At 51.0% G+C, this 21,846-nt stretch overlaps 2 protein-coding genes across 2 annotated transcripts; one reads left to right on the forward strand and one right to left on the reverse strand.

The window, feature by feature from the left end:
* Positions 1–610: 610 nt before the first annotated feature.
* ICMT (isoprenylcysteine carboxyl methyltransferase) lies at positions 611–10,297 on the reverse strand. Its single transcript, XM_074975264.1, has 5 exons — positions 10,085–10,297; positions 9,460–9,548; positions 8,129–8,298; positions 6,093–6,310; positions 611–5,118 (listed from the first exon to the last, which is right to left on the reverse strand). Exons 1-5 carry the CDS (start codon positions 10,295–10,297, stop codon positions 4,936–4,938), a joined length of 873 nt encoding a protein of 290 aa, XP_074831365.1. The 3' UTR covers positions 611–4,935.
* A 9,019-nt stretch (positions 10,298–19,316) lies between these two features.
* On the forward strand, positions 19,317–21,260 carry HES3 (hes family bHLH transcription factor 3). Its single transcript, XM_074933843.1, is given in 5 exon segments — positions 19,317–19,409; positions 19,411–19,470; positions 19,566–19,661; positions 19,824–19,905; positions 20,860–21,260. Coding segments are annotated over 5 exon segments (732 nt in total).
* Positions 21,261–21,846: the final 586 nt, after the last annotated feature.

Genomic DNA, 21,846 nt, shown 5'->3' on the forward strand with positions numbered 1-21,846 from the left:
CTAGCTCTATGTAAGTTTTATTCCCTCTACCCCTACTCCCTGCCCCAATGAATACAATTTATTTAAAAGTCTAGCTTAGTAAACAATGTATTCTTTGTAAAATGTGGAATGTAGCTATTTCCTCAAAAAGAAAGTCACCTTACATAGCCTTGAAGCTGGGTTTTGGGGCAGTTTATGGTTTTGGGGTGGTTATTTTTGGGGAGGAATTGTTTTTAACACTTCTGCACTTTAGTGTAATGAGATCAGTAGGACTTCCTTGAGTTTTTATGCTGTAGACTGTTCAGAAGTCTTGTTTTCCATAAAAGATGTACACTGCTTTGTATATTAAAAATCTGAAAAAATAAAATGTCAGTTGATACTTCATGCAAGGTGTTAATATAGCATGCCTACACCCACCAGGGAATTCTGGGAGGGCCAGACTACATGGGACAACAACCCTCCCACCAGCAGACTTCTCAGAAGATAAATTTCCTTCTGATAAGTTTCAAAGAGAATATGTTTCCCTTATAATCACCACACCTTTTCAGGTTATTTTAACCAAGTAGAGTTTTATTTAATAAATGGAAAGAATTCTCAAATCTGCAAAAGAACAGAACCTTTAAATATCTGTAATGAACATTTCTTCATGTAAGAAAAAGGATAGAACTACTCCATTTGTTTAACACACAGTTGGTCTCAGCAGGCCCAAATAGACTGTGGAGTGATTCTAGTAAACATTAGTTTTTTTCAGCACAAACAAACAGACTTCAAACATCTTGAGATATAACAAAGTAACAATCTTGTATTGCAACAGGAATGTTGAGGTGTTTTCAAGGCAGAAGACGACTTCCTCCTCATATGCCAATCCAATGACAAATTGCCAAATAAAATAAAGACAGTGAGATCAGAAGCTACTCCAGGCAGTAAGAAAGTGCAATAGATGGACAGTTACTCTGTGCCATTATTTGAAAGTTGTATCCTGACCGTCAAAGAACTCTTACTCTGTGCTACAAGCAGAAAATGAAAGTCAAGGAACCAGGGCAAAGTAAATTCCTAAAGTTATAACATGTTTACAAAAAAGAGCAACAGTTTTAGAAATTAGTTGTTTGCAGAGTGACTAAGTTACTTTTTGTCGAACATTAGGATAAATAAATGCTCAACGTGTTCTTACTAACCCCTCACCCCCAACTTACATTATTAATAATCTAGTTTCCTTTTTGCAGTTTATGCTAATCACTCTGTCCTTCACAAACCTTTGGACAATAAAAATGGACAGGTCAGTTTCACTTTCTGGTTCTCCTGCACTAGCTTAAAATTGCAACTTTTAAACTGCAAACGCTGCAGGGGATAGTTTAAATACAAGCTAAGCAGGTTACTTGAAAAAACCCTATGGAACACTTTTGCAACCTATTGAGCACATAACAAGTCCTAAATTTTTGGCCTGAACAACATGATAGTGCCTTTTACCCTTGTTAGTAAATAACGGTCAGTGAGCAAGAAATCCGATTGGTTGACAAGTTTCATTTGGTAGACTGCTTTAAAATACATAGAATTTTATGTAGCCTGTACCTCTTCTTAGTGGTTAAGATGTTTTCCCAGGCTACATAAATACTGTTTGCAGTAGTGAGTTGAAGTCCTTTCCCACAGTCCCATAAGTTAATTGCTAACATGAGACTGTGCAAACCTACCAAAGGCCAGAATCAAGTTCTTATTCACTGGGTACAGAACTAGAAGCCGTTCATTGACCATACGTCTTTGACTTTTTAAAAAGACTCTGAGCTGCAGCATGTGCCAAAGGGTCCATTTTGATGAATAAACAAACTGAAAACCCAATCTGAACTAAAGGGTGATCTTCATTTCTTTGTGAATGCTGACTCCCCTTTCCTTTGGGAATGAGGGCTGCAGCAATCATTCCAGATATTTACACCACAAGATAAAGTACTAAGATCCCACACTACTGTGCCATCCCCAGAAGTGGAACATTAGCGCTATGTAAACGTACTTAGGGCAAACACCCACATCTCATTTTCAAAAGCGATTTCGTGTTTGACAGTTTTGCCATAGGTCAAGAAGTATAAAGATTATTCTTCCGACTCAGCACATCTTGGGATGAACCTACATGCCCTGCACAAATCTGATTTTTGTGCAAGTTCTAGTCCGGGTGAAATATTAACAATAACTTTGGGGAACTGTCACTATATAAAAATAAATTTCAGCAAGGCCATTGGAGAAGAAAGTGCTTTCACTGACCACTGCATCAACCAAGTAAATCATTTCCTGTGCCCATTCATATTCTTGCTGATAGACACAATCGAAAGAAAATGCATTTTCACTGTGACAACACAGATCCTACAAAGGGCTTATTCAACAGAACCTGAGGCTTGGTGAGTGCTAGTCAGAACCTCCAGCTACACAGATGAAAAAGGTCTTCTTCCAACATAGCTATAAATGTTACATTTGGGAGTTGACTCAGAACATGCAGATAAATCCCAAACCCAAAGGGGAACTGTAGTATCTAGGCACCAGAACTGATGTCGTCAGTGACAGGTGCATTAGAAATACCCATGATGCGTCACATGAGCTAAGTGCTATCCCAGGCATATTAACGGTAGCTTGACGAGCACTATCGCAAGCACAAACAGCCGTGTAGCCACGGTGGCATGAGCAATGCGGGGTACATACTGACCAGTTCCAGGCAGGTTTGCATTCTGCATGGCTCAGATGTACCTCCCGTGCCGCTACTCATCCTACCGTGGCTACACAGCTATTTATACTTGCACTAGCTCTCGCAGACTAACCGCCAGTACGCGTACACGAACAGGGGAAATTATACCACCAGCTCACAGTGTGATGCTTTTCAACGCTCAGTGCCAAAGTGCTTTACAAAGAAGGTCAGTATCATTATCAATAGCAGGTTTAGTTATGAAACATTTATACAATGGAAAAATTCATATGAGAAACATCTTAACAAAATAAGCGCAGTTAAAAATCCTTGTTCGTATTAAGTTTTTAACTGGTTTGAGATTTTTTCTGAGGTATGTTGGCTACACACAGATAGCAAAATGTATAACGCTCTTTCAGAAGTACATTGGAGGCACTTCTATTGCAAAGGAAAAACAATCGGAACAGGAATCAAGTCCTTACAAATAATTATGCAGAGGAAAGACAACATTAACCAAATACAGCCCTGCTGAAGTTTCATATCCCTTTCCTCAAGCAACAAATATATTCAGTAGGAGATTTAATATGCCAGTGGGTATTTTAACTAGAATTCAATGCAGCAGGTGCCCTGAAATTTGAAGGCATAACTTGGGTAGGAAAAAGCTTTAGCATAATGGAAGAGAGAAGAGATTAACAATTTGTCCCTACATCCCTTCGTATGCAGGTTGACTGAAATTTGACTTCCAACTTGTTTGGTACATGCCTCATTTTAATATCCAAGTATGTTCCCAGTGGTATTTCAATTGTAAACTTAAGCATTCCAAACTACCAATATAGTCATCAGCACCACAAAAAAACTCTACTGAATTACAACCCAACAGAAGTTGGCAACATCTTTACAAAAGCAGCTTCTGCCAGTGCTCTATTTCCTGAACTATGTTACAGTACCTTAAGTAAGGGAATACTTCAAGCCAAGCCATTACCTGTCAGCGTACAATTCTCATTCCAGCAAGAAAGTCTATCTGGAATCAAGGAAACAGTGAACTTCTTTGGTATATAGTAACAGAAAATAAATTATACCACAAAATCTGAATACAAATCATATCCAGAATGGTGAATATTTAGAATATCACCAGTTAATCAGAAAAATATTTTCCTACAATAGCTTATTTTCTGGAAGTGTTTCCCATACAGATGAAACATCCAAGTCATATTCTAGAACCAGGCAAGAATCTTACCACCTAAGGCCTTTTGCAAGTCTGCCAGCTATTGTTCTCTCTCTGCATTTCACAAAAACAGGAACAAACTTGTAATTTCTCTGAATTAAACTTATTTTCATGAGTGAACTAAAAGTAGAGAAAGAGCTAACAACTAAAGTTATTTAAATAGGATAGAATGCAGCATGATTTTGAAGATTGTGTTTTACAGAAGCAAGTTTACGATTTGACAGGACAGACTCTTGCCAAGAGGGCTATGGGAAAACGACAAAATGACAATGAAACTTAAATTCATGGCACTAGGTAACTGATGGACACAACTGAGTTAAGTTTTCAATCTGAGCTTTCATGATGTTTAATGAAAGATTATTTGCGATTTAAGAAAGTTTGAATACTGAAAGAGCCCCCTATTAACATTATATTAGGAGACAGTGCTTTATGCCGCACTGTCAGTCTTTCAGGTAAGCATATCCCCAAAACGGTATGTAAATTCATGCATTTAAAAGACAGAGATTAAGGGCTGGGTTCTGACAGCCCTCCAAGCAGGACATTACCACACTGACTTCAGTGGGAGTTCCACACACTGCAGGCTTGTCGAGTCAGGTCCAGAGAGGTTAAAGCTGTGCTGTTTAGCTTTTTTATGGGCAAAAAGCTTTAATTTTAAAGTTTCACCATAGAAATATGAGCTTCCAACTAGCACCCTTCTAGTGCAATGGTAGTTACTAGGAAGTGCACAGCTCATTCTTCAACAGAATCGGTTAACACATTTCAGTACAACTCGCTGGTGTAGGCAGAGTGAGACATCTTTTCACCAGCATTATGCTTCATTTTAGGATCACTACAGATTAAATAATCCAGATGATTCCTCTATGCATGTAGGAAGGACTCATCTTGATTGAGCTTCTGGTTTATTTGCAAGGCGTTCCAGCTGCCTAGCCTTTAATGAGTCTCCAGGGGATGACCAGTAAACAGAGACTGGCTACTATTACAGCGTGTCACGATATAGTGCCATGCATAGTTCCTTTCCATATGATGCCTGGAACTGGATGTTCGCTCAGTCAGTCTGATGTTTCATGTGTTACAGTTCCACTTTAACTCCCTTGATAAAAGGCAGACCTGATGGCACTTTCTTTTTATACTCCAGGTACTCCTCTCCAAAGAAGTGAATTAACGTAAACTCCTCTTCTTCTATTCGCTCTCTGAAGAATCTCCAGGATGCTAAAGTGTAGCCAACAACACAGATGGGATTACAGAGTAAGACCTGTAAGAGGACACAAGTGGTTACAGTCCAATTCAGCCTTGCAAAACTCTGTTCACCCTGAGAAAGGTTTTTGGTTGGTTGGTTGAAAAAACAAATGAAGTTTCATTAGTTGTCCACAAAGTGTGTATCTGCAGTATGGCTTAAAAGGTCCCCATTCTCCAAAAACAAATTTTTAGAATTTTGTTCTTGATCAGAATCCTATCTCTGCATTCTAGCCCGAGTATGACAAATTAGTTCTGATGAAGAAAGAGCACTGACGTTTCTTCTTATTGTAATACCAGACCCAAAGAGTATGCTCCTGCTAAAAGAATTCAGGCTTGTAAGGCTTATGCATATGTGGCTTTGCATATTTATAATTTTTCTTTAAAAGACAGCAACAGACACCATCACCACTCATACACTACAAGGTTTATATCTCGGATACTCTATGCTTGTTATAAACGAATTACAATATCTAATATACTGACATTTTAAGTTACAGGAGTACTGTAGTTGGTTTCAAGTATTTGACCTGGGTTTTATATACACTAAATTTACTTAGCAGTCCTGTACAATACTAATATTCAATAAGAATAAGGCAAGTCTGATGGCTTACTGGAAGACACTTTGGAAGTAAAGATGAAAGGGAGGCCTGGACACACCCTGGAAGCTTTAAGGTCCAATGGCTAGCAGCAGATCACACCTTGAACCTCTGAAAGTGTTCCAGCTCAAACCCACGCTCCATTGCCTCTGCTTAATTCACACAGAAAATTAAGGAGATATGGTCTTCCCAAACATCACACATGATGGAGAGTTCAGAGGCCAGCAGTTTCATGATTCACAGCTAAAAGTGTACTGGTGGAAGACAGAATGTGTCAAAATCCATACCAGGGACTCCTACAGTTGATCATTTGCGAAACAGATTAGGTACAGGCTCTGGGAAGCATTAAGAAAAACTAGAAGATCAAGATAGCTAAGTGTATTTTATACAATACCTGTGTTCCAATACTCCAGTAAAACCATCCCACGTAAGATGGGTGCCGGAACCACCCATATACCCCACTTGTCACCAAAGTATGAGTATCCGATTTCTCATTCTGAACAATATGGTTGAAGTTGGAGCCAGCTGTGAGCATGGCAGCTTTCCTCAGACAATCCCCAAAGATCACCATCAATAACCCTACTGCACTGAGCCAGGTGATTTGCTTCATTTCTGCAAGTGAATAAGTACTGGTCATAACATGTTTTAAAAGTTTACTCTTTTATTGCAGGTAAAAAAAGAAATTTAGGGTTAGAGGTTTAGGGTAGGGAGAGAGCACCTTCAAAATTCATTAACCTAACCTGATGCATCCAGACCAAAGCCCCAAAGTTATTATGTACTATCCCCAAGAGACTGATGTGCATGCCCTTGTTGTTTTAAGATAATATAGAACATAAATGCAGCGTGACCGGTTTCAGAGCAGTAGCCGTGTTAGTCTGTATCAGCAAAAAAAATAAATAAATAAAAAGAAAAGAAAAGAAAAGAAAAAAAAAAAGGAGTACTTGTGGCACCTTAGAGACTAACAAATTTATTTGGGCACAAGCTTTCGTGGTCTAAAACCCACTTCATCGGATGCATGCAGTGGAAAATAAAGTAGAAAGATATATATACACAGAGAACATGAAAAGATGGGTGCTGCCATACCAACTGTAACGAGACCAATTAATTAAGGTGGGCTATTATCAGCAGGAGGAAAAAAAACCTTTTGGCCATCCTGATTATCGCTACAAAAGGTTTTTTTCCCTCCTGCTGATAATAGCCCACCTTAATTAATTGGTCTCGTTACAGTTGGTATGGCAGCACCCATCTTTTCATGTTCTCTGTGTATATATATCTTCCTACTGTATTTTCCACTGCATGGATCCGATGAAGTGGGTTTTAGCCCACAAAAGCTTGTGCCCAAATAAATTTGTTAGTCTCTAAGGTGCCACAAGTACTCCTCGTTTTATTTTTATAAATGCAGTGTGTGTTGTACAATTTTAGTCTATAAAAATTAAACAAAACATTTTAACAGAAGTCTGATACTCTATTTACTCTTCACCAGCTATACTGATAAGGCAGCAGTGTGTCTTAACTCTTCCTGGTGAATCGAAATGCAAAGGCAGAATGGTCAGAATACACAGCTACAAAGAGAATCTAACCCTGGAACTGCGCACTGTTTCTTGGTGTTTCACAAGTGGATGGGGTTAAACTGATGTGCTCAGTCCTCAGAGGAGAGCAAATGCACTGTATCAGACTTTCCCCACCAATTCAAGAGCAGCACTGAGGAAGCCATATCCAACCCTCTTTGGTCTGACATAGGATACTGGCAGTGCGGAAACCATAAATACTTCCCCCATTCCAGAAAACTGGTTTAAAAAAGTTTCTCTACAAAGATAAAGAATCCCAAAATAATTGATAATTATTGGTAACATGAATCTTACTTGAGCACTAACAAAATCCAGTCAGCAAGGTATGTCCTCTTCAAACTCTTTTTAACAGAATGCTAAACATTCATTGGTATTCCAGATTGCCTAAAAACTATCCTCCGTTTCAAGAGTCAATACAGCATGCAAAGCGTTTGGGAATAAGATAACTGTCAGTACACTCTCATAAAATCTCTTCTCCTTTAGACACCCTGTCACAGAATAACTAGATGGGACTAATCGAGCCTAACAGCGTAAGTGCCAGGTTTCATCCTTTACCATGCTTTATTAGAATCCCACATAAATGTATTTAAACACCAACACGCTGAGCCAGACCTATACACAAGGCATGAAAATGCTGGTGCTGCTTAAGTCAGTGGCAGAAAACCCAGTGACTTCAGCAGGGCCAGGACTCACCTAACATATGCATGAGAATAATTTAATCCTAGGAATTTTTCTCCTTTTATGAATTGCTTAAAATGTGCTGCCAACGCAGTCCCTGCATGTGAAATACAGCCTATAGTCACACGGGCAATTGCTCTTCTCTTTAAAAACTTACCCAAAAACCTCAAATAAAACTACTGACCTGGATAAATGATTTTTTCAACTGTGAACTCTATCCAAGAGGAGAGAGCAGCTAGATTATACTCAAAACTGTGGTTTAGGAGGAAAGAGTCCAAGGACAAACTTCTGGGATTATTGATCGCTGTCACCAAATACTCAGAATAATGGAACAGTGACAAGGAACACATATACCTAGAAAAGAAGAAACCCACCAAAATTAAGATGAACTTAATTTATTTAAAAAGTCCAGTTATGTTTTGCTGTGTTTATTTCTGGAATCCTATGTTTTGAAATCCATGGTACTCTGTTGACCGTTCACAGCAGCATAACTAGAATTCTGCAACTCTTATTCTCCACTATTTATTCATGTATGTTAGGAACAAACATGTTATTTGTGTAAGGTTATGTTCACATATATATTAAAAACAAAACTTAAGACTTTCACTTAGGAGGAACTGGAGGATTCAAGGCACTAGTAATACAATTATATTTAAGGGCTTGTCTACACTGGCAATTAACAGCACTACAACTTTCTCGCTCAGGGGGGTGAGAAAACCACACCCCTGAAGAAAAGGAGTACTTGTGGCACCTTAGAGATTAACCAATTTATTTGAGCATAAGCTTTTTGAGCATGTAGCTCATGAAAGCTTATGCTCAAATAAATTAGTTAGTCTCTAAGGTGCCACAAGTCCTCCTTTTCTTTTTGCGAATACAGACTAACACGGCTGCTACTCTGAAACCACACCCCTGAGTGCAGCAAGTTTCAGCGCTGTGAAGCGCCAGTGTAGACAGTGTACCAGCACTGGCAGCTATGCCCCTCGTGGAGGTGGATTTTTTTAAGAATGCTGCGCCGTGACCACACAAGGCACGTTAAAGTGGTGCCAGTGTAGACTAGCCCTGATGCAAGTCAAGCAGACCAGAGCAGCAGGTAGAGAATGCTACAATGCCAATCGATCCTGCAATGCCAGGGGTATTGAGTAGATAACCAAATATTACATTTTTCCATCTCTAATTTCTAGCAATAGGATACCAAACCTCTCACCTCTCGGCTATTGGTTTGAGTGCATCTATTTCACTTGTAGTGCACCTCAACCTTCATTGGGAGGCACTTCGCTGCAAAGGCCAGGAGGGGAGTTAGATGTGCCTGACCATTCAGTCTCTGGCTTTCTTCTCGGACCAAAAATCAGTGACAACTATGCAGGTTTTCTGATGCAGTCGCCTGGCTTACATGAACAGGGCTGAGACCTGGCAGGCTGTTCAGCACAGGTTGCCGTACAGCAATCGTTTTCAGACCCTACTGACCTGCGCTGCACACAGGTCCCTGTCCCCAGCCTTAACAAAGGATTTCCTCACCAGCCAAAGTGCTTCCACGAGGATTGTCCAAAGCTCAGCAGCAAACCACAGCCGAAGGCAAAGCCCAGGAAGCAGGCCCGGATCGCGATCTGAAGCAGAACATTAAACACAGAGCTTCCCGTCTCTGCCCCAGAGCAGCAGCCCCGGCTCCAAGGGGCCCGCGGGGGGCCCTGCCCCCAACCGGTCTCGTGTGCCAGGTGTAAACACCGGGAACGGAGGGACACCCCCACCCCCAGCCAGGCCCCGCCCCCCTCCGGGACAGGCCCCGCCCCCCCAGCCAGGCGCCGTCCCCCCCTCTCCGCGGGGCAGCCCCGCCCCCTCCGAGCCAGGCCCCGCCCCCTCCGAGCCAGGCCCCGCCCCCCTCCGGGACAGCCCCCGCGCGCCCCCAGCCAGGCCCCGCCCCCCTCCGGGACAAGCCCCCGCCCCAGCCAGGCCCCGCCCCCCTCCGGGACAAGCCCCGCCCCAGCCAGGCCCCGCCCCCCTCCGGGACAGGCCCCGCGCTCCCCCAGCCAGGCGCCGTCCCCCCCCCTCTCCGCGGGGCAGCCCCCGCGCGCCCCCAGCCAGGCCCCGCGCGCCCCCGCCCCCGCCACCGCCCCGCGCCCGCCCCAGCGCCCCCGGGCCGCACCTGGTAGAGCGGCGGCCGCCAGAGCAGCAGCAGCAGCGCGTTGATCCCGGCCACGTGCAGCGCCAGCGCCGCGCGCCCCTGGAGCCCGGGCCCGGCCAGCAGCGCGGGCGGCGCCGACAGCAGCAGCGGCAGCGCCGCCACCGACGCCCCGAGCAGGAAGGCGGCCAGGCTGGCCCGGCCCTCGGCGACCAGCCTCCCCTCCGCGGCGGCCATGACGGCGGCCGGCCCGGCGGCAACCCCGCCGCGCGACACAAGTCTCGCGAGAGGAGCGTCGACGGGCCCAATCTCGCGAGACAGCGCCGGGGAAGCACTGGAATCTCGCGAGATTCCCCCAGCCGGCTCAGGGTTTCAGGGGCGAGGCTCCGAACGGGTTGGTCACGATGCGGCCCTGCAGCGCCCCCTGTGCAGGGGAGGATGCAGGGAGGCGCTTAGCTCCAGGTCACCAGGGGGCTGACTCTTGAGTAATGGGTCACTAAGAAGAAATCGGTCCTTATGAATGGGACCCCCCACCAAGGGCCTGAATTATGATCTCATTTGTACTCATTCCATACATAACTTCACTGGTTCCAGTGGTTTCAGAGTAGCAGCCGTGTTAGTCTGTATTTGCACGAAGAACAGGAGGACGTGTCGCACCTTAGAGACTAACCCATTTATTTGAGCATAAGCTTTCGTGAGCTACAGCTCACTTCATCCGATGCATTCAGTGGCTGTAGCTCACGGAAGCTTATGCTCAAATAAATGGGTTAGTCTCTAAGGTGCCGCAAGTCCTCCTGTTCTTTTCGGTTCCAGTGGGGTCACTCTGGATTTACGCAAAGAAGTGACTCAGGATTTACAGGTGACATTAGCATTTGGCCCGTTGTTTCTCTGTACTGTCTTTGTGACACAGAAGTGCTCTTCTGCTGCCGAAGCAGTGGGTTGGACTGCCAGACAGAAGGAGCTGGAATACCACACCATCCCTGCTGCGAGCAGGGGAGGGCTGTGAAGCTGTAAATGCTGCAGCAGCGGGGCCTGCGGGCCCAGACAGCAATAAATAAAAGCCCTGTGTGTCCACTGGGGTTGTGTCATTTGAGGGTGAGTGCCCGCATGGCTTGTAACTTGATTCATGCTTTTGTAACCGTGTTGTGTCGTGGACACTAGAGGGGGCATGTGCACTAGTCAACAGAAGCCCACAATTGCAAAGCAAGGTAGAGAATGTATGTTTACTAATTCTAGTTACTGGGTCCTGCGCATGCTGAGCACCTCTGAAATTCAGGCTCAAGGTCTCCAGCTAGGTTCCCAAAAATTGAGGTGCTCCAAACCAGTGGACCCTTGAAAATGTTGGTCTTCTGTCCCATGCCAACAGTACCAGCCTCCACTCTCCTGTGTGATCCTTAACCAGTGAGCTGTGATTTCTCATTGAAACTGTAAACTCTTCAAGGCAGGGCACTTGTCGTCTTGTAAAAAGTCATGAAAATTTGTAGTGCTGTATATAAAATAATAGTAATCTGCCATTTGAAACCAGCAGTTCTTATTTGTAACTGAAGTCCTTGGAGTTCAGTGAAGCTAGTTGTAGATGGTTGATGGCTTTTAATGAACATGATAACCCAGAATCATACTCTTTTGGGTGCACTTCAGTTTTTGCAGATTAAACTCTCTAAAACTTCCATAAAGGCTGCACATTCTATCAGTGAATTAGTCTAAAGTGTGTAAATTATATTTCAACAATAGAGCAGAGTAAATATTTAAAGATTAGGGCCAGCTGGAGCTACGCACAAAAGGCTTAGACAATGGGGTCTTTCTGAATTCACTCTTCTCAACTCTTGAAAAACCCAGTTCAGTGTTGATTCACTTCCTTGATTCACTCCCTTGACTCATTATGTGGCATCAGGCTGCTTATAGCTGAAACCTAACTAAACAGATGTTAAAACTTCAGCCCCAGCAGACTTCTCCGGGGTAGGCTAACTTATTTCAGGGTGTTTGAGTTTGCTCAAGTCAGTCGTGATTGATAATCACTAGTTAACTGATTGAAATATAGCTCGAGCAAGGACTGAATTAAAGTATCATGTAATAAAAGAAAAAAGACTGCTGGCTTTGGCCTCCTGTCAGGTCCTCGCCTTTCCAGATGACCACAGCTTTAATTGTAACGAGTGACCAAGCCACTGGACAGACCGCCATTCCCAGATTTGCTGTACTTGGGCTTTCTCCAGTGCAGGAAAAATTAGGGCATTCATCTCTGTCTCCAGAAATGTGTCATGAGTTTAGCAACGAAGGAGCCCACAGAAATCTCTTATCTCCTCTCCCCACCCCCCACTATGAAATCAAAGTCTTCTGAAGTTGGGAATCATATAATCCAAGACTGTTCCCAGGAGTAGCAACAATATCATGTGGGAAAGGGGGCACTTTTATTCTTTCTTTCTTTGCTTCAGAATAAAAATAACTCTCAGTAGCTGGTGGTTTTGAATCCCCAACTAAAACAGAAAATGACTCAAGCAAAAGTAAATGTGGTCACTCGACACAGTGCCCTTACATACCAGGGCATTGCAATATCCAAGGACGTAATTGTTCTCAGAAACGTTAATATTATTGTTAAAGATCAAAGTGCATCTCCACATTTCAGCATTCCCTGGCAGACCTAAGGCTTTAATCAAAGTGTGACTCAGGATAGAACATTAATTAAAAGAAAGAAAATAGTTTGCAGCAGATAAATGTGCAGCACACTTACAGTAATCTAAAATTAGGAGCTCGTTGGCAAAAATTGAGACGAGCAAAAACAAATGTCCGTGTAAGAGTCGAGAGGCCAGGCCTGATTCCGATTTCACAGCAGTTACACATGAATATCATTCCACTGTCTTCAGTGGAGTTACTCCTGATTTATACCGGTGTAAGTGAGAAGAAAGTCAGACCCAACATTTCCAAGCATCCTTTATATGCCACAGATTGTTGAAGTCCAGAGTGCTATTTATATATGCATTTTCTGCTTGCTGAGAAACAAATTGATGGGTAACTTCCCTATGCAGATCCCAGAACAGCTTGGGAGACCATGGGATTTCGCGTACTCTTCAGCTCTGTGTGGGGTAACGTTTTGGGGGGGAGAGGGTAGAGCCCATTAATACGGTGCTGCCTCCAAATCTGGAGCGTGACCAGCAGTGAATAGCAGCTCTCAGCCCGGCTCTGGGGATCATCTTCTCATAGCCAGAGCAGAACATTGCACATTAGCAACATTTTTCGGTCAATTTTCCACTGTTTAATACTACTCACCACACAAGTTGTTCAAAACCAGCCAGATGTAGCATATAGAATAGGCAAATCCAGAGAGCAGCGTGGGGATATGTTGAACCGTCAGGAGCCTTTTCATGTAGTAGTCATTCATTAAACACAGCCTGCTGTGCAAGAAATAGCCATGTAATTAAAATAATAGGTGGGAAAAGCAGGCACACGATTAAAAGTTGGCCATTGGAGGGAAACGAAGATTGGTAAGTAACCATTAGAGCAGAAGAAAGGTTTGCAAGCCCTTTTCTTCCTGACCAAATCTGAATCTGGATCGGATTCTTTCCCCCTTTTTACCGCTTGACCAATGTATTCTCATTAATTCAGTTTTGCAATGTGCTCGCTTCCACCCTAGAGAGTTTGCAGAAAGAAGCAAAGCTCAGAACAGAACCACCTGGGTCTTTGGAAATCCAGGGAAATCTGAATTCCAGACTGTTTGCTGGAGATTTCCTTGTGTATGTAAGCGAGTAATAGTTACAAATTGTGGCAGGCCCCCAGGCACAAGGAGCCTTTCTCTGTCCTCTTCTTTGTGTGGCCAAGTACAAGGGCCAGGCACTGGGATTGCTGCCCTTACTCTCCCCTGAGGCCCTGGCCCCGCTGGAGTGGGACCTGTGCACATGGGCGGAGGAGTATGCTGGGCCCCCTGAATAGGGGGGAGGCCAGATGCACACTCTCTGCATGCTGGGAAGCTTTCAGGGTCAGATTTCTATCCCAAACTCCAAGAGAGCAGCTCTATGCTACCCCTAACACTGGACTCTACCCCAATCACATTTCATGCAAAATAATAGCACAGTCATGAAGCACCAAGATTGAGAAATTAAACACCAAAAAGTCCAGAAATGCTGAGTTCTAGTGGAACAGTCTCCACCTAACCTTTACCTTTCGGGCCTGTGCATTGTAATAGGGCTTACAATCCATGATCACATGCAGCGTCTCAGGTAATAGAACAGAAGATGAATGCAAACAATGTCCTATCACATTAAGAATTACAGTGTTCAGTTCTCAGAAGGATGGAAGACAAATGGTGAGGTTCCCATGGTACCCTTAGGTCACATGTTGCCTACATGGGCCCAGCTTTCCCTCAGTAACACCCACACCTCTGTCTGGAGTCGGAGGGAATCACTGAGTAGATCCTGTCTCCAAAAGCATTGATGGTAAAGCTCCCATTGAGTTCAGAGGGCCTGGAGTCCTACATGTGTGAAGTGAGTCAGCCGGTTATGAAGGAATCATGGGTGAAATCCTGTCCCCTTTTGTCCCACCGGCAACACTCCCATTGACTTCCAAGGGAGCTGCTTTCCTCCTGCACCTACAGCCCTGGCCTATCGCCTGAGTAGGGACTGCAGGATGAGGCCATTGTTTATGTTTAATTGTTATTAACCCAGTCTGAGGCCATGAGTCAAGGGGCATCCAATGGCTCTTTGAGAAGCGATAATCAGTTGGTTTGAAAGCAGCTCAGCTTTGCAGTGTCTTGTTTAATTACCCTCCGCACTTCACCAAGTGCCCTCTGCTTCCTTGGCTTCCTTTGTTCTAGTGAGATCAGCATAACAAGGATCATTTGGTTGCTAAAAAAGCCTCCTTTGAAAGACTTACAGAAGCCATCAGGGGTTTATGACAAGGAAGCATATCATTAGGTGACAAATTACCGTAAAGGAGAACTGGAGTTTCCCCTAACAATACAGACCACTGCCTAATTCTCACGGCACTTTCTCTTTGAGCAGCTGCCAGCAACAATTCCCTTTCTAGTAATTTGAAATCACAGTGTGGTTTGAAAGAGTCCTCAGTTCTTCCAGCCTGTGATATTTCAATCTTCAGGGTTATGGCAAGCTGTGGCCCTAGCACTGTGTTTACAATATTAATAGCTCTTAACAGAACTGCTTAGGCACCAGATTGAGGGATTGTGCAGATGACAGGGGACATGGTTCCGGCCCCTAAGTGTGTGTTCAGTAAGGGGGATGCCACTACCCAGTGCTGCGGTGGGCCCAGATGCCTGTACTGGGCAGGCTGGCAACCCGCTGGGCCAAGCTCCAGTGGGACTGGCCGCCCCCTTTGCTAGCACTGCTGAGCTAAAGGGTCCCTCCTGTGCTTTGGGGGGCTGTGCCAGGGCGGGCCGTGACTCGCGCCTAGGGCCCCCATCACCGAGCCGGGCCCCACTGTGTTGGTGCTGTACCAAGGCGGCAGCTCCTGCCCCAGAGAGCCTGCCATGAGACCGGAGGAGAGGGGACGGGACAGATCCGGGGGGTGGGAGGAGGAGGCAGGAGAAGGACCAGGGTGTGCAGTGGGGAGGCTCCCCAGCCCCGGGCTGCCGTGGCTCTGAAGGGCAAATCCAGGGGGCTTCCCCTGCTCCAGCGTGCGCGGAGCCGCCTCCTGCCAGGGGCAGAGCCCCAGCGCCCGCAGGGCCCCTCGGCGCCCTGGACTCCACGGCCGGGGGGCGCGCTCCACCCAGCCAGCCGGACACAGCGCTGCCAGGGGCCCCTGCCCGCGGCGCCCAGCTCGGCGCGGCACTGCCCGGGCAGGCGGGCCTGGCTCCCCTGCGCTCAGGCTGTCCCCAGCGCGGCCCCCGAGCCTGCCGGGCACTGAAAGGCGGGGGCGGGCCCGCGATTCTCCACGCTGCGAGCTGCCGCCCTGCCTGGGAAACGCCGCCCGAGCGGCCCGGGCCAGCCAAGCTCCAGCAATCGGCCCCCCGAGGGGAGAGGGGCCTGTCCGCCCACCTCGCCCCGCACGGGACGCGGGGCTCCAGATTTCCTCTGCCCAGCCCCTCCGTGCCCGTGGGTCCGGGCGTGCTGGGCTCGCCCGCTCCGCTGCCCGGTGTCTGAGCAAGGAGCGTGTCGGCGCCCAGGAGAGGCGGTGTAACCACCCCCCACCCAGGGGTGCGGAGGGGCTCGGGCTGGTGCCCGTGGGGGACGAGTCTGCAGCGGCTGGTTGGGCTGGGCCAGCACCAGCGCCCAGGGACTCCCTGGCGCAAGCCAGCCCAGCCCGCGCCTCCCGTTTGTCTTGGGAAGGTGACTCCCCGCCCCCCGCCTTGTGTTGCATGAAAGCGGGGTTCGTGACACACCCCGGCAGCCCCGAAGCTGACACTGGCGATGTCTTCCCGCAGGAATGCAGCGGTTGGCCCGCTGGCCCGGTTGCATGGTGGGTGACCTGCTGGGCAGGGATGCTGGCGATGCCAGCGGCAAGTGGCTGGGTGGCGAGCTGCCGTCTGCAGGCCACACCGCCAGCGAGTCATGGGCACAGGTGCTGGGACTGGGGGTGCTGGGGTGCAGGGTTACAGTTCAGTGCAATGGCTCTCAGCCCCCCCCCCCCCATTGCTCCAGCGCCCCTACTTGGGAGTCATGGGAGGAAATCCAGCTGCCCTGGCATCCTTCCCCCACCTTGTTCCGGGACAAGATCCTCCCGCCTAATCCAGGGGCGCTGGTACAATGTGTATAGTGCGGGGGGGGGGGGGGAGGCACTGAGAGCCATTGAACCAAACTGCAAACCCTGTATGTGATGGAACCACTTCAAGCCAGGGGGTGCCGCAGCGCCCCCGGCACCCCCAGCTCCTATGGCCTAATCGGGCCCTTGGGTTGTATTCTCCTGCCTGAGCAGAGATGTCTCTGCGCTAAACTGCAGGCGGGTCCCGAAGGGAGGGACTGGGGGGTAAGGGGGAGGTCAGATCCTGGATTGGTCGGAGACCAACTTTCCGCCACTTAGCCCCTGCCTCGTCGCTGGGCAGGTATCCGGGAGGGCCGGGGGTAATAGGATGGCAGAGCTGGTGCCCCCCAACCCCTCCATCCCTGGGGCAGTGGTGGGCCCGGCCCAGGAAGGCCCCTGGGAGTGGCTGGAGCTGGCCCCAGGCAGCAGGGGTGTCCAGTCACTGCAAGGGCTATTCTGGGAGGAGCCCGCGGTCTCAGGGGCGCAGCAGAGCGGGCTGTGAATAGGAGAATAACTCCCCGGTCACCTTCGCTGCCCCGCTGGGTCCGGCAGCCCCCGCCCGGCGGCCCTTTGATCTATTGTCCCCGGCCAGCGGCGCAGGGCTGCAGGGACAGCGGCGAAGGCGGGATTCAGCGCGGCCCGTGGGCATAATAAAAGCCTCATTAAAGGCCAAATGACGGAGCAGGGCTGGGAGCGCGGCGGGCAGGGGGGCAGACGGCCCGTCGCGGGAGGGGGCCCCGCGTGGCGGGACGGGAGCGGCCTGCCCGGGGGGGGGGGGTCCGCACTGCGCCACGGGACGCGCGCGTGCCCCCGCTTTTCCTGCACGGGGCGCCTGGCACCCACTGACCCGCTCCGCACCAGCGATTTACACTGCGGGACACTGGCCCTTTCTGCGCGCTCGGGGCAGCCCCAGCCCTCGGCGGGCTCGGCCCCCTTTCCCTACACACCGTGGAGTGAACCTGGGCTGGGCCCCTCAGCCATGGGCCCGATCCTGCACCTCTCCCGTTGAAGTCAACGGCAGGGCACCCCTGGGTCCATTTCAGCACCCAAGGGGGCCACGGGACACTCCGCAGGGCTCCCTGGAGGTTTGGCTTTTAGTAGGGTGACCAGAACCCCGGGGAGCGCGTGCGAGGAGCGGAGAGGTTTGGAGGGGTCCCCTCCCCAACCACGTATAAGGACCCCCCCCCATCCCCGCAGCGACCCGGTGCTCATTCTGCATTCTCCCTGTGCTGCTCAAAAGCGCCGCGGGCCGCGCTCACACAAACGGTTTGTGGCTTTCCAAACATCTGGGGTTTTGTATCTGGGACCAGACCTAATTGTCTGTTATAAAAACCTTTTAAATGAGTGAGCTGGAGGAATTTAGACTGTGGAAAGCAATTTTGAAGCGAGGCGAATCCGGGAACGCCTCCGTCCCCCCCCCCCCCCGCTCTTTGCTGAGTTCCCACGTGCAGTGGGGAAGGGGCGCCCGGAATAGTTACGGCTCTAAGGACAAAAGCCAGCGAGCGAGCGAGCGAGAGAAAGCGCCCCCGCCGCACCGGGAGTGCATGGGACAGGAACGAGGGGCAGCGCGGAAGGGAGAGTTCCCGAGGTGTGCAGGGGGCCCGGGCCAAGGAGATGGGCGCAGCTGGAAACCCCACTTCCCTGGACCGCTCCTCTCCCAGGCTCCTCGGGAATCCCACGTGCACCTGTGAGCGCGCGGGGCTGGCCAGGCCCTTCCACGCTTTAATGAAACATGTGTTCGCCCCTGTCTCCGCTCGGAGCGCAGAAATCGCCCCTCCGCGGGCTTTGAAGGGCTGGGAGCAGAAAATTGCTGCATTGTCCGGGCATTAGGGCCGCTAATCTAGCCTGGCCTCCCCGCGCCGAGCGTGAAACGCGGCCAGAAAGGAGGAATGGCTGCCCCTAGGTGGCATGTCTTCATCTCCCGTGGCCCGCCTGGCAGGGGGCTCTTCCAGAGCCTGGCCCGGGGCCGGGCGGCGTGCGGCCGGCAGGGAATAAACCCGCCGCTAATTAGCAGTGCCTGGCTGAGGGAGGCTGGGCCCGGTGCAGTAGCGCTCTAGGGATCCCCGGGGCGCACAGGCTGCAGCAGCGGGACCCGAGCCGCCAGCGACCTCGAGCAAAGGAACCAGCTGGTGTCTGCCAGCGCTGGGGCGGTGCGCGGCGCTGTACAGCCAATCACGGCCCAAACAAGCCCATGCAGCGAGAGCCGCGTGTTCTCCGGCACCCAGGGGCGCAGAACACAAAGGGATCCCTATGAGAGTTCAGAGCCGCAGGTCAAGGGCCTGGTGAACCCCCCCACACGGGGCGGGGGAGGGCGGGCAGAGGTAACTCTAGTGATGTCATTTGCTTCCCAATGCGGAGCCCCCGCCCCTGAGATGTGGCTGGCTCGGCGGTGGCTCCCGTTCTTTAAATCCAGTGAAACACACAAAAGAAACTTGAACATCTTGGTAAAAGTCATTGTAACCCTTCTCAGGCGCCCTCGCCTCGCCCATCACATGGCTCCTCGGCCACAGGATTCCCCTTCCCCAACTGCCCGCCCCCGGCCCGTGCCCCCCTCGGGGAGGTGCTCAGCGCCTGAATGCAGGTATTGACATGTAAAGTGAGTCCCCCGTATAAATCCTGGCTCCCGCCCCCGGCTGCGAACTCCCAGGGCCGCTCATTCCCAGAGAGGGGGGAACATGGTCACCCAGCCCGGAGGGCAGGAGAAACCGCTGCTTTGTAGCTTCCGCAAGGTTTGCCAGCAGCACTAGGCAGGAGGAAAGAAGTGCCTGGGGCCGGCGGAGGAGTGGCAGCCAAACCCCGGTAACATTTCCCTTCTTCCCCGCAGATCTCAAAACCCTTGATGGAGAAGAAGAGAAGAGCCAGGATTAACGTGTCTCTGGAGCAGCTGAAGGCGCTGCTAGAAAAGCACTATTCCCACCACGTGAGTCCCCCGCCCCGGGAACCTCGCCCCCAGATCGTCAGTGTCCAAACAGCTTTCCCCGGGGGCACGTCCTGGCTCCGCATTTACAGTGGAACCAAAGCACGATTCTGTGGCCCGTTCGGTACGTTATTGATCGCATTGGGGCTCTCTCTCTCTCTCCAGATCAGAAAGCGCAAACTGGAGAAGGCAGATATCCTGGAGCTGAGCGTCAAGTACATGAAAAGCCTCCAGAATTCTGTCCAAGGTAAAACCCCGTTTCCTCGCGGGAGTAACAGGCTCTCGGCGTCTGTTGCTGGGTAGATGGGTCCTGTGTTAATCGGGATCGAAGCTCAGTGTTACGGGGTCCCGCCAGTTACATCCCAATGATGCGAATCCGCGAGTCGTGGTGCAAGGAAACACACAGAATCTCAGCCCAGGTACCCGGGGGCCCGCAGCGGGTCTGGTTATTGGGCTGCCTTTGGCCGAGCCCGGGTTCCCTGGACGCCTCAAGACACTGATTTGAAATGTACTCTGGATTTAGATCCCACGCCCCGTTATATCGATGGCACCGAGCCCTGTGTGGACACGATCCTGTCCGGTCCCTTTGCTCTGTCAATTCCAGTGTCTATTAATCCCGTGGCTCGCAGGCTGGGGCGGAGCAGCGCCGGGCTCGCCGGAGAGCCCGCTGGTGTAACTGGACCCCCGCCCCCCGAGGGGGAGGGGCTGAGTAGGCGCTGTTTCCTGGCTTGTCTGCGGGCCAGGATCGGGGCAGGGGCGCGTGCCGCACGGACTGACACGTCCCCTGCATCCCAAGAGCAGGTTGCACTCGGACAGGACGGGCTGCGCCCTGGGCGCGCAGGAGAGAGCCGCGGGTAACGCAGCGTCCTGGATACACGCGCCCCAGGCTCCTCTCCCGGCCAGCGGGCGGCCTGACGCCCTGGGGTGCTCGCCCCAAGCCCCAAGGGCTGTTCAGAGACCCCGCACCCCTGCTGGCCAGGGGCCCCGGGCGCAGAGTCTTGGGTTCCCAGCGGTGCGGACCTGCAGGGTGGTGCGGGCAGGAGCAGCACTGATGCTGTCGGGGTGGGGGGCTTGGCCCTGGAGGCTCCCGGCTGGCACCGATGGGGTGGGCTGGGGCCCTCCCCGGCGCCGCGGGGGGGGGGGGGGGCGGGGGCCGCTGCTGCGCGTCCCAAGGCTCCTGATGCGCTCTCCGTTCTCCCAGGGGCTGACTACCAGGCCGGCTTCCGGAGCTGCCTGCATGGGGTGAACCAGTTCCTGCTGCGCTCCGAGGGGGCCAGCGAAGCTTCCTCCTTCCACCTGCTGCAGGAGCTCGCCCGGGCCTCCCCGCGGGTGAGCGGCTCCGGCTGCAGGACCACGGACAGCAGCCCCACCGCGCCGCGCCCGGAGCCCCGGGGCTCCCGGCCCGGCGGCCGCGCGGCGGAGCAGCCGGAGCCTTTGCAGAAAGCCGGCGGCTCCCGGCCCTTCACGCAGCGCCCCGGGGCCCCCGGCGCTCCCAGCTCCCAGCCCCGGACTGAGCCGGGCGCTGCTGCCCAGCGGCGCGGCGCCGTGGAGCAAAGACCCTCCCTGCCCGGCAGGAGCCAGGCGCTGTGGCGGCCCTGGTAGCGCCCGCGCCGCCCCCCCGGGCGCGGCTCGGTCCGGAGACCGTGAGTGGCTGGGGGCGGGCGGGCGTTTCCCTGCCCGTGGGCGCTAGAGCGCAGCGGGGACGTGCCTGGGGGTTAGTCCTGGTCCCCGCGGGCCTCGGCTCCTTGGCTAGCCTGCGCCCCGGGCGCCCCCGGCTGGTTCCCGCCCCCGGGGAGACGCAGGACCCGCGGGAAGCCTCCGGCGTGGCTGCCGCGCTGGCATCAACGACCGCCTTGGCTGCCAAGGGGCGCCGGGGGCAGCGTGTCTGTACCTGGCTCCCGGGTTTAATAAACCGGCTCCCAGATCCCGTGTCGGTCTCGGTTTCTTTCCCTGCACGGCCCAGCAGTGGAGCGGGCAGGGTTAGGGAGGACGTGGGAGAAAAAAGAACCAAAGGCGGCCCGCTTGCGCCCCTGAGCCGCGGGGCTGGGGTAGAGTTGTTGAGGCTTAACATGTGAAACTGGTTTGAACAAAACTCTCCAGGCCGCTGGCGAGACACAAGGCGGAACGGCCGGGAGCACGCCGAGCTGGAGCAAAGGGATGCTGCAAAAGGCGAAGTGTCCCCCCAAGA

Source organism: Natator depressus, chromosome 18 (genome assembly GCF_965152275.1).
Source record: "Natator depressus isolate rNatDep1 chromosome 18, rNatDep2.hap1, whole genome shotgun sequence".
NCBI lineage: Eukaryota > Metazoa > Chordata > Testudines > Cheloniidae > Natator > Natator depressus.